The following is a 12,164-nucleotide window of genomic DNA, read 5'->3' as shown; positions in this document are numbered from 1 at the left end:
CTGATGTAAAGACCATCCCTTTGATGCAGCCATAGCAATGATTGCTCTTACGATTGCCATCCTTGCGACTGGACTGAATGTTTCTTCATAATCAATGCCATATGTTTGTGCATACCCCTTGACTACTAATCTTGCCTTGTATCTGTTCACAGAGCCATCTGCATTGTGCTTCACCTTATAAACCCACTTACAACCAATTGCATTCTTATCTTTAGGCAAAGGTACCAATTCCCATGTAGCATTTGCTTCCAAAGCATCCATTTCTTCATCCATGGCTTTCTCTCATTTTTCTTTTCCCATGGCTTACTCAAAAGAAGTGAGTTCTGGTTCCTGTATCACTTTGACTATATAGGCATAGTGAATGACTATAAATCCATCATATTTCAACCTATCCAGAGGATACCTAGCTCTGGTAGACCTGCGCAAAGTAGGCTCACTTCCAGATGCTCTCAGAACATCCCTGGTCTTCCTTACTCCAGGTGTAACAACAGAAGGAATATCCAACTCATCATCAATGCTCTGTTCTGAGCTACTGGATTCACCATCCACATAAGAGTGACCTGCATTCATATCAAACATGGGCTGATCTACCTTCTCTTTTCCTTTTTGTGATACCTGCATACCACTATCTGCATTGCTTTGAGAAGATTCTCCTGATCTCAATCTGCCTGTCCATGGCGAAGAATGTGAACCACTGCTAGAGAACGCTCCAGGTCCACTAATATCTTGTGACTGCTGTTGTGAATTGTGTGCAGCATTACCATTTTGTGCATCTACATTATCAATCACATTTACTGGTTTATACCAGCTACTTATCTCATCAAAAACAACATCTTTGCTCACTGTAAACTTACGAGTAGAAGGGTTATAGCATCTATACCCTTTTTGCTGCAGAGAGTAACCAATAAAGATGCACTTCTCAGCTTTTGGATCCAACTTGGATCTCAACTCATCTGGCACATGAACATAGGCAATGCAACCAAAAATTTTCAAATGAGAAATATCTGGTTTCCTACCAGTATACTCTCCTCTGGAGTCATGCCATGTATTGCTGCAGTGGGAGTTCTGTTCATTATGTAGACTGCTGTAGCAACTGCTTCAGCCCAGTAAAAATCTGGCAAGTCTTTTTCGTTGAGCATGGCACGAGATACCTCTCCAATATGCCTGTTTTTTCTTTCTGCAATTCCATTTTGTTGTGGGGTATGACTGCATGAATATTGCTGCTTTATGCCATGCTCCTGCAAGAACCTTGCAAACTCATTTGAGATGTACTCTCCCCCTCCATCTGACCTTAGGCATTTTATTTACAGGCCTGTTTCTTTTTCAACCATAGCTTTAAGAGTTTTGAAATGCCCAAAAACTTCACTTTTCTTTTTCATAAAATACACCCAAACTTTTCTGCTATAGTCATCAATAAAAGTGACAAAATAATGACAGCCTCCAAGAGATGCAACTTTAGTAGTCCACACATCAGAGTGGATTAATTCTAATGGCTTCTTACTCTCTTGAACATGTCTAGGAAATAGTTTCCTTGCCTGTTTTCCAAATTGACAGGTTTCACATACCTTATGTATTTCTGCAACCTTGAATTTAGGCAATCCTATAATAATATTTTGGGCCTGCATTGATTTAAGTCGCTATACATTAACATGACCAATGCGTTTATGCCAGATATCAATATCTGCAACTACACCGGTCCCATGTGCAAACGGATTAAATCTGACCTGCAAGCCCTGCTCAACCATTTGACCAATAGAAACCAAGTTCTTGGTGATATTCGGGACATGAAATACATCCGATAGGTATTTCTTTTTCCTATCCTGCATAGACAAATGAATTTTTCCAATCTGTACAATAGGATGTGCAGTATCATCACCAGTCTCCACAAATCCTAGTTTTTCCATTTTCTTGCATCCTGCATCCATTCTGCATGACATGTCATGTGGTTTGACACACCTAAGTCAACATACCACACTTCATTGCTTTCTTCTGCACTTATCACAGAATTGTTCATGTGCTGCACCATAAACAAATGCTCATTTCTGTCATCACCCTGTCTACTAGAAGATGCATAATTCCCTTGTTGCAATTTTACATTCATGATGTCATTCTGCTTTTTATAGCAGTCTTTAGCCATATGACCCATTTTACCACAGTAGTAGCATTCAACATTGATGTTTGCATTTTGGCTTCTTTGCCATCCATCATGACCTCTTTGGCTCCCCCTGCCTCTAGAGTTACCACGTCCTCCTCCATAGGACTGGTTTTCTTGAGTTTGCTGCATATTCTGATTTCTACCACAGCGTCCAGATCGGCCTCCTTTACCTTTGCCTCTACCTCTTCCAGCATTTGAGTAGAAGACAACTTCTTTTGAAGTTCCTCCTGAAGAAGATGCACCACCATTTCTCTACTCCTCAAAAATTAGAAGAGCAATCAACTCCTCAAAATCAAGAAATCTTTCACGGACGGAAATGGATGTTCGGAACTGTGCATAATCCTTTCCTAGACCATTCAAGGTCACAGAAACTAAATCATCATCTTCCACTGGCAACCCAATGGAAGCAAGTGCATCTGCAATCTTCTTCACCTTCATGCGGTAGTCATTGATGCTCATACTTTCTCTTTGCACATTGTGCAACTCTTGCTTGAGCTGCATTTTCCTAGCTTGCGTATTTGTGCTATACATTTTTGACAAAGTATCCCATGCCTCCTTTGGCGTACTTGCATCTTGAATATGCACAATCATAGAGTCTGAAATGCTGATAGACAGCCAGTACATAACTTTTCTGGCTCTCTCATGCCATGCTTTAAATGCCTGCATTTATTGTTGATTGAGAACATCAGGAAGAACTGGTTCTTCTTCATTTTCTGCAATGAATTTCCAATATCCTTTTCCCATAAGGAAATTCGTCATTCTAAACTTCCATGCTTGGAAGTTGTTCTTGTCAAGCTTTTCAGTGACAATCTGTGAAAGAGAATCAGACGCCATTACAGAACACCGCAAAAAATTCTGTCACTGCAAAGACCATAGCTTCAGCCTCACAAGGGCAAATCTGCAAAACTAACGAAAGTGGTATTTGACCACACAATCACTTCCTAGTAACGATTTTGCATCAACAGGCAACAAGGATGATTCTGTAACTCCTAATGTCTCTGCGCATAGGCATACAATGCAATTTCTACGGTAACTTTTCACCGACCTGTAGAACAGTGGTCGCACAGCATAAAATAGGGCCTTTTTTTGAGTGCGTGCAGAAAACTTCCGCCTCCAAAATAGGCCACGAAATGACCTCAAATACTGCCCTCTTGCTACACCGCGAAGGGCGTCTCAATCTGAGACAATGTACTCTTGCACTTTTCGGCTGTGCTACCTGCAGAGACTTGCTCCCAAACAGAAAAATGAAAGCAACACTTGTCCTCTTACCAGAACACCGCAAACTTGGTTTGCTTTCTTGAGCTCCTTACCACGAACAAGGCTCTGATACCATGTCAAGATTGTGGGAGAGAAGGAAGGAGTCTCACTTGTAGCTTTCTTGCTTGCACAATGGGGGAATACACACAAAGGTGGAGGCTAAAAACAGTTTTCCTCTTCTTAGCTGTGTAAGCCAAAAGGAACTCTCATACATAGAAATAGAAGAACCCTATATATGGGTCTCAAACCAAACTCAACTAACTAAGGTGGCATACTAACTGAGCCACAAACTAGAGTAGATGAGGATAGTTGTCATCTAGCTATTATTCATGGGCGGTATACCAATCGCATCTGCAACTAACAAGTCGGTGACATAAATGCACAACGGTCACCCTGGCATATCACGAGTGGAGCTCGATATCTCAACACCTATCTCTCACAAATACTGCCTATCACCCTTATTTTTTAATTTAAATGCCGGCATAGATAGCTACACTATGGCTAGGCTCATGATGAGAGCCACCCTCCTCCCATCCTTTTGCATGGTCTTACTAGAGGACATGAATGACAATCAATTTACTAGGTGTAGTCATTCATTTTTATCAACAACCCCTTTGAATGCACATATGAAGCTAAAGGACTATACGTAGGGTAGAAACTTCCTTAGTAAATTGCTTAAGCCCCCAGCCTCCTTCTCTCACAACCATGAACACGAGGACTAGTTTCTTGTGCACATGAGAGAGAGAGAGAGAGAGAGAGAGAGAGAGAGAGAGAGAGAGAGAGAGAACAAACAAAAGAGAGAAAAAGTAAAAAAGGAAAGAAAAATGAAACAAGAAAAAGAAAAAGAGAAAAAGGAAATATAAGAGCAAGGAAATAAAAGAAAATCAAATGGAAAGTAGAAAAACACACCTCACTTTATGAATGCCATAGTTATTGCACCTAGGGATCCTCAAGTTAGGCACGTCCGATGGCCTTGGTTGGCTGACTTCATTCCTAACCCCTAGCCCTTTTGCCCCCACTTCACACTTAGGGCACATCAAGGGTAGGACACACCTAGGGAGGTCACCTATCTCCCTAAGCTACACTCACCGCACCTTTCCTATACACAAACTAGGTTCTCAAGTGTGGAACAACACCCCAGGCTTGCCTACGGTTCTAGTTCCACTGACACTGACATAATGCATGGCACGATGAGGTAAGTACACCCCCAAGTAATACACTCTCTTTTCTTTTTTAGGTGAATCTGATAACACGTGCCTAACCACCGACTTCACAAGCCCCCGTCACCCATTCAATATATCCTCGGTCTCCACAACCTCAACCATTTCAACATGCTTCTCTCCCAAGTCCAATCCCCATAAAGGCCCTATCATAAAGTCACATAACCACCCTTCAATCATCCCGGCCTTCATCAACAAAGTCCCAGAATTGCCATGGGACTGGCACTCGACTAGAATGGGGGTAATATTAATCCCAATACAAGATAGAGAAAGAGGAAGCAAAGAAATTTTGAGAAAATTCAAAAAATTCAAAATGGAAAGCTAAGTGAAAAAAGGTAGCCCGATAGAAGGATAAGAGGAAAAAAGACCAAAAGAGCAAGAGCAACCTTGAAAGTCGAGGCAAAGGCAAAGACACATTTAAAAAATGTAAAGGTGCTCCCAAATTTTTGTAAAAGAATGCCAGGCTCCCTCCTATGCAAGTTGTAAAGAGTAGATGGAGGCATAATGTAAATAGAGGGGAATGGAAAAAGAGGACCTGGGTAAGATGGCCGGTCATATAAAAAAAGGGATGGATGCCCAAAGGGATGAGGGCATGTATAAAAGCCAAAAAGTGAAAAGAGAAGCTCATTCTTGATGTGTGGCAAAAGTGGCTCTCTTCTTCTTCTTCTCTTCTTCTTGCTTGCTTGCTTGTGCTCGTGCTTAAGAGAGGGAGTGTGAGGGAGTGAGTGTATCTAAGGGTGAGGGACCATGGTGAAGAAGCTCTCTATCTTCTCCTCTCTTGTCTCGCGCCTGGCTATGGAGCATGGAACTTGAAGGCGGAGGATTGAGGTTGCTTGAGCTTGCATCTCGGATTGTGGAGCTACTGTGCTTGAAAAAGGAGGGTACTCGATCGGGCATTGAGGTAAGTTCACTACACTCGTAGGCTTGAGAGCGCGTACGTCTATGTGAGAGGTAGCTATTAGCATTCGGTTTGAAACGCTTGAGCAATAAGCAGTTTGTGAGTCTTGGCAATCGAGCGAAAGCTCCCACAGCATCTTGATTGCATGATATTCTAAGCCTTTATTGTGTTATCATGGCTTGCATATCTATTTGACATGTATAATGAATACCACATGTCTTACATATCCATACAATGTGTAGCAATGGGATTGGGTTGACCCATTTTTTTAATTGTGCGAGTGTTTTCTAGCATTGTAGAAAGATATTAGTGTGTGAAACACTTTTTTTTTTGTGAGTAAACAAATAAAGTGAAGCACCATGAGCTTTGCGAGTTTACGACCCGTGCAAAGTGTGGGCATGATGGTAAAGCTAGAATCCACTAGTCCTTCATCCTTCATCCTTAAGAATTGAACGTGACTTGCCTTACGGGCCGGTCTAAACGCTGCTGGGTGACTAGAACTAATTTTAGTAAAAAGAACTTTGTCACTGTTACCATTGAGCAATGCTAACATACCGGTTTGGACAGTGGCCTGCTACGCGCTGTTGCAACCAGATCTCCTGCTCTCCAATTACAACATCAGCGACCTGCTGTTAATCAGCAATAACAGGGAAAGCCATCGGCGAGTTGTCGCTGCCACTGACCAAGTTACGAAAGAAGAAGAAGAAGATCTGCTCTCCAAAAGGACTAAGTGCCACACAATTAGTCGTCCTTCTATGAACGTACAAAAGAAGGAAGAAGACACTCTGCAAAGAGCAGAAAGAAGTCACTGAGTACGCAGTAGGCCACCCGCAGTTTCAGAGCTTCACTTGCTGATTATCAACAGCGACTATCAGCACATTGCCAGGTTACAGTTACCTTACTGATCTAGCGAAGATTGGAATGATACATCCACTGTAGTTGGTCTGTCGGGTTGCAAGACAAATTGTAGAAGGTGTGAATAGAAAGAAGAAGACGAAGAAGAAGAAGAATCATCTTCCTCTGCACGTGTACCAGCTGTTGCAGCCTGCGCATCATGAGGCCTCTTCTCCTTTTACTCTAAGGGGAGGCCTTCTTAGAGGGCAAATGAGACTGAACTGGCATGATGCCAATTGTGATGGTGATTAATTCTCGCCTGTGTTTGTGAATTTAGGGTTGCATGATGTTGTCCCCTTGTGCTTGCTGCGCTGCTGCTATGAAGGAGCAGCTATTATGTCTGGTTGCAGGGCGGCACGATCTCCGTGTTCGCAACCTGCACACCAGCTCAGACAGAAGCAGCTATGGGAGAGTCTGTTCTCCTGCCCTTGGGAATGGTGGGACAACAGGGCCCACAAGCCAAGGCAGCTGCAACCAGACTTCAAGCACAGGACCTCATGCACGGCCCTCTGGTTGGACAGACTTTACAAGTCATGTTGGGTGGATCCCTGCCTCCCCGCTCTCACTTCCGGTGTGCCCCCCTCCTGGCAGCAGGGAATTGGATGCGTTGAGATTCTGGATGGCAAGGAACTTCTAAGTGGTACAGGAAAATTGGATCAGTCTCTTGCCATTTTGTGTCGCATGGTGCAGCTTGGGAACGTACTGCCTGAGAATGCATACCTCTCCCTGTTGAAGGTGTGCCGCAAGGCCAAGGCCCTTGACAATGTTAGGAGAATCCATGCACATTTAATCCAGCATAAGTGGCAGTTTTCTGTGTTGCTCGGTGACCATCTGGTGGATACATTTGTCAAGTGTGATGCACTTGATGATGCACACAACATATTGAGTGACTTGCCTATTCGTTCAACATTTTCCTGCACAGTCTTAATTTCAGCTTATGCCAAATGTGGAAGAGGTCACGAAGCATTGGAAATTCATCGTTGCATGCAAGCGGAGGGGCTAGAACCAAATGAATACACTTTTGTCAGCCTTTTCAAAGCATGTGCTGGTACCCTCAATCTCTTAGAGGCAGAGAGATTGTATAGTGATGTGCAAAAGAGAGGCCTTGATTCAGATGTGTTTGTGGGGTGTGCACTTGTAAGTATGTACTGCAAGTGTGGGTATATTGAGGAAGCAGAGAAGGTTTTCAATAGCTTACTTCAGCGTGATACTGTGTCTTGCAATGCAATGCTTTCAGCATACATTGAGCAAGGAGAAGGAAGAAAGGTTCTTCTGTTGTACAGACAATTGGAAGAGGAAAGAGTTATCTTAGATGAACAGACATATGCAATAACTCTTCATGCATGTAAAGTACTGGTAGAGGCAGAAGATAATGTCAGTGTACAGGGGCAACTAATGAGATGGGCATCCTTGGACATTGGAAGGGCGCTACATTTTTGTGTTCGAAGAAATGGCTTTACTGCAAATAGTTTTATTTGCAGTTCTCTTATAACAATGTATGGCAAAGGTGAGAGTGTTATTGAAGCTGAGATTGTGTTTGATGCATTCTCTCAGCATGACATTGTGAAATGGAATACATTGCTTGCAGTTTATGTTGAGAATGGCCAAAGTGGCAAGGCACTGCAGCTCTACAGGCAAATGCATGAAGAAGGAGTGAGTTCTAATCACCAGACCTTTGTTGTCATTCTTACAGCTTGTAATGATGGTTTATTGAAAGGACAAGGTATGTCAGGAGAAATCCAATCTCTGGAACTTGTACAAGCATTACACACCGATGCCCAGAGGAAGGGTTTTGCTTCAAATGTTTTTGTTGGGAGTACCCTCATGAGTCTGTATGGCAAATATGGCCACATAGAGGAAGCAGAGAATATATTTACTGGGTTGTGTATACCTGATATTGTGTCATTGAATGCAATGATGGCAGTTTATGTCAAGCAGGATAAAGGAGAGAGAGCTTTGCAGTTCTACAGGCAAATGCAAGAGGAAGGGGTGAATTCGAGCCAGCAATTGTTTGTGCTTGCTCTTCAAGCATGTTGTGCTGGTATAAACATGGAAGAATGTGTTGATGAAGATAATCATCATTTTGCAAACAGAGAAGGAATAGATATTGGATTCTTGGAAGTAGTGAAGGCATTACATGCTGATGCTTGGAGAATGGGCTTCAGATCAGATGCTTTCCTTGGTAGCACTCTAGTGACCATGTATGGGAAGTACGGGAATATTGAAGAAGCAGAAAATGTCTTTGAGCAGTTACAAGAGCATGACATTGTGTCATGGACTGCAATGCTATCAGCATACATTGACAGCACAGAATTAGAGAAAGCTTTGCAGTTGTATAGACAGATGCAAGAGGAAGGTGCCAGTCCAGACCGGCAAACACTTGGAATTGTCATTCAAACATGTGGGGAGCTTGGAGAGAGGGAAGAAGTGCAGAAAACCAACATGACGTTTCTGGAAATTGGCCAGGCTTTGCATTCGGATGCTTGGAGCTGTGGGTTTAGCTCAGACAACTATGTTGGCAGTCACCTGGTTGACATGTACTGCAAGTTTGGAAGGATCGTGGAAGCAGAGCGCGTGCTTAACCAGTTGTCCCACTGTGATGCCCCGTCTTACATCACAATGCTTTCAGCGTATGTTAAGCAAGGCCAGGGGGAGAAGGCTTTGCTGTTGTACAGACAGATGCAGGAGGAAGGATTTCACACATATCAGCCAGCATTTGTGACCACTCTTCAAGCATGTGGTCTCCTTATAGTGAAAGAGGCTCATGACTTCAAAGGTCAACTGAACAAACAACTCCTTTCAGATATCGTAAGCGCACTACATGCAGATATTTGGCGTACAGGTCTGACTTCAGATACTTTTGTTGGTAGCACTCTCATTAGCTTGTATGGTAAGCTTGGAAGTATTGTGGAAGCAGAGAATGTATTTGCGGGATTGCCACGACCTGACATAGGATTATGGACCTCAATGCTGCTAGTATATCTTAACAAGGGGCTAGTGGAGAAAGCCATAATGTTATACAGAGAAATGCAAGAGGGCAATGTGACCTTGGATGATATTATAGTCTTGTGTATTCTGCAAGCCTGTAGGGAAACAGGATCCATAGACATTTGCAGGCATCTTCACTTTGCCTCTATCTTTGCAGGTCATGAGTGTAACCCACCTCTTGCAAGTGCATTCATTCTTGCGTATGGAGGCTGTGCAAGTATGGTAGAAGGTCAGACTGTTCTTGATTCTTTTCCTCGAGCTGATGTTGCAGCATGGACCACTTGCATTTCAGGACATGCACAAGAAGGCAACACTGTAGTGAGTCTGCAAATGTTTCAGGAAATGCAGCTAGCAGGTTTAAAAGTTGATGAAGTTTCTTTACTTTCACTCCTTTCTGCTTGCAGTCATGCTGGGCTTGTAAGTGAAGGCATGGAATTTTTTGCTTGTCTAAGCAGGGAGTATGGCATTATTCTAAACTCCAGGCATTATGCAGTCATGGTAGATCTGTTTGGTCGTGCAGGAGACTTAAGGAGGATGCAGAATGTGCTGCTGAGAATGCCGGTAAAACCTGATTTGGGTGTCTGGTTGTGTGCATTGGGGGCATGTTGCACGCATGGGAGTGTTGAATTGGGGGAAAGAGCTTTCAGTCATGCTTTGAGTATAGAGCCAGAGGACTCTACTGCCTATGTTTTGATGTCAAATCTTTATGTTGATGCAAGCCTTCAAGAGCTTGTAGTTAAGGTGGAAAAATTGAGCCAGGATGTAGTTGCCCTGTAAGACAAGATTGCTTTGCAGCCAGAAGCATATTAATACCTAAAAACCGAGCAGTGTTCATGAAGAAGCAAGGTTTAAAATGAGTTGCAAAAATTTCAAAAAGACCTTCAAAGTTCAAAGAAGAATGTTTAAAACCTTGAACTTTATAAAAAATTGAGTTTTAAAAAATGGCAAATACATGTAATTTTGATTCAAAAATCTCTTAAAAATTTTAAGTTAAAGGTTTTTATATATGAAGTTGAGGTTGTCAGCATCAAAATGAGTATAGACTGGGGTGCACGAGCATGCACAAGAACATTGTCCTTTTGTAATTAGCATTCTTTCTGAAAATAGACCACCTAACTCAAGTTAACTAGGGGTAAATTTTCAAAGAAGAATTAGCTTGTCATTGTCTTTGTAATAGCAAATGCCCTAACAGGCAATGCATTCTTCAACCAAACATGCTTTATTATACTTTTCACCCTTTCAACCAAGAGGCTAGGATGGATTTCTTCAGCAATTATTAGTATTAATCATAAGGCAATGGTTTATACATAGTTTTCAAGTTGTTGTATACTAATTTAAAAAAGGACTTCATTTTGCAGCCACACTTCTAGGCACTACTTTTCCAGCTAGAGGTGTAAAAGTTGAAGTATTAGGAACTCTCTTTCCCTAAGCGAAAGTGTGCATTGGCATGCACTAGAGCATCGCCCTTATGGTTTCAAAGAGTTCCTAGTGCTACTTTGATTCCAAAAAGCAATGGTTCTCTTAAGATTTTGCTTCAAAAAGGAAGAGAGGGTTTGAGCAAAAAAGTTAGCTTCAGTTGAATCATCCCTTATCAAGTCTAAAAGTGGATCATTGAGGTTAACCAGATATATTTTTTCAAAGAAGAATCACTTGGTCATTGTAGTGTTGATGTCAAGAATAGGACTTAGAGGTGAGAGGAGAGTGCAAAAGAGAGAATAATTGACAAGGAGAGAGATTAGAAAGATAGAAGAGAGGTAAGAGAAGTCATGGAAATTGTGAGAGAAGGTAAGATGAGATTGTAATCTGTATTAATGAATTAGTGAAAATTTACAAGTCTCAAGATCTTATATACCTATGCCAATGTGACATAGTATCATTTAATCAACTATCTAAAACAATGTCTCTTCCTAGCTACTTACAATCCAACCCTTCTTGAAGGTTTTTGCCCACAAAAACAAAATTGGGAAATTATTACAATGGCTGAGACTATGGGAAAAACAAAGTACTACTCTGTTTATAGTCGTACAAATAATGGGAAATGAATGAGAAAAATCAAATCTTTGACTGCGATGAAGACACATATAGAAGTCTCTACAATGGATAGCATCTAGATTTCTTCAAAAGAGAGCTCGAGTCCTTAAATCTTCAAGAAAAATTCATTGCAGTCAATAGATAGCTTTCTGTAAGAACAGGCCATGCTGGACAAAAACTGCCATAACTCATAGAGTAATCCAAACGGGACGTGCCACATGTCAATATCTCTCAAAGAGTATTTTGGCCTATATAGGTGGCACTCTGCAAAAAATTGGTAATAATAAAATTTGTTCTAAAACAAATTGATGGCTAGGTCATATCTGTAATCATTCTGGCCCAACCGGAGCTATGCTTCAACCCCACTAAAGCATTCTGCAGATAAGAAAACTCATCTAAAATAGAATCAGGACTCCAAGAAGCTTCCTTGGGTGGCAATCCTCTCCACTTAATCAAGTACTCAATGATAGATTTGGAGTGAAGCTTCTTCTCATGCTGTTCTATGATCTCCTTTGGGATGTATTGTATGAGATCATCGACGGTAGGTAGCTCATCTACTGTATCAACCTGGGTGCCATAAAATGGTTTGAACTAATTGATGTGAAATACATTATGAATCTTAGTGAAAGATAGTAGTTCCAATTTGTATGCCAAGTCTCCTATGTGCTTTAATATCATCTATGGTCCAAACTTGTGAGCAAGTTTGTTGCTGGAACCATCT

The 12,164-nt window shown here is 41.8% G+C and overlaps 1 protein-coding gene across 1 annotated transcript; it reads left to right on the top strand.

Moving 5' to 3' along the window:
• The first annotated feature begins 6,018 nt into the window (after nt 1-6,018).
• Nucleotides 6,019-10,449, top strand: LOC148016632 (pentatricopeptide repeat-containing protein At2g03380, mitochondrial-like). The gene has a single exon (XM_087664286.1). It carries the CDS (start codon nt 6,761-6,763, stop codon nt 10,187-10,189), a length of 3,429 nt encoding a protein of 1,142 aa, XP_087520412.1. The 5' UTR covers nt 6,019-6,760; the 3' UTR covers nt 10,190-10,449.
• The last annotated feature ends 1,715 nt before the right edge of the window (nt 10,450-12,164 follow it).

Source organism: Lygodium microphyllum, chromosome 23 (genome assembly GCF_053477565.2).
Source record: "Lygodium microphyllum isolate KBCC chromosome 23, Lygodium_microphyllum_v1.1.10, whole genome shotgun sequence".
Lineage (NCBI taxonomy): Eukaryota > Viridiplantae > Streptophyta > Polypodiopsida > Schizaeales > Lygodiaceae > Lygodium > Lygodium microphyllum.
This window is presented reverse-complemented; position numbering and strand designations above follow the sequence as displayed.

Excerpts from the sequence above, each read along its gene's own strand:
- LOC148016632 (XM_087664286.1), top strand. The coding sequence starts at position 6,761 with ATGTCTGGTTGCAGGGCGGCACGATCTCCGTGTTCGCAACCTGCACAC.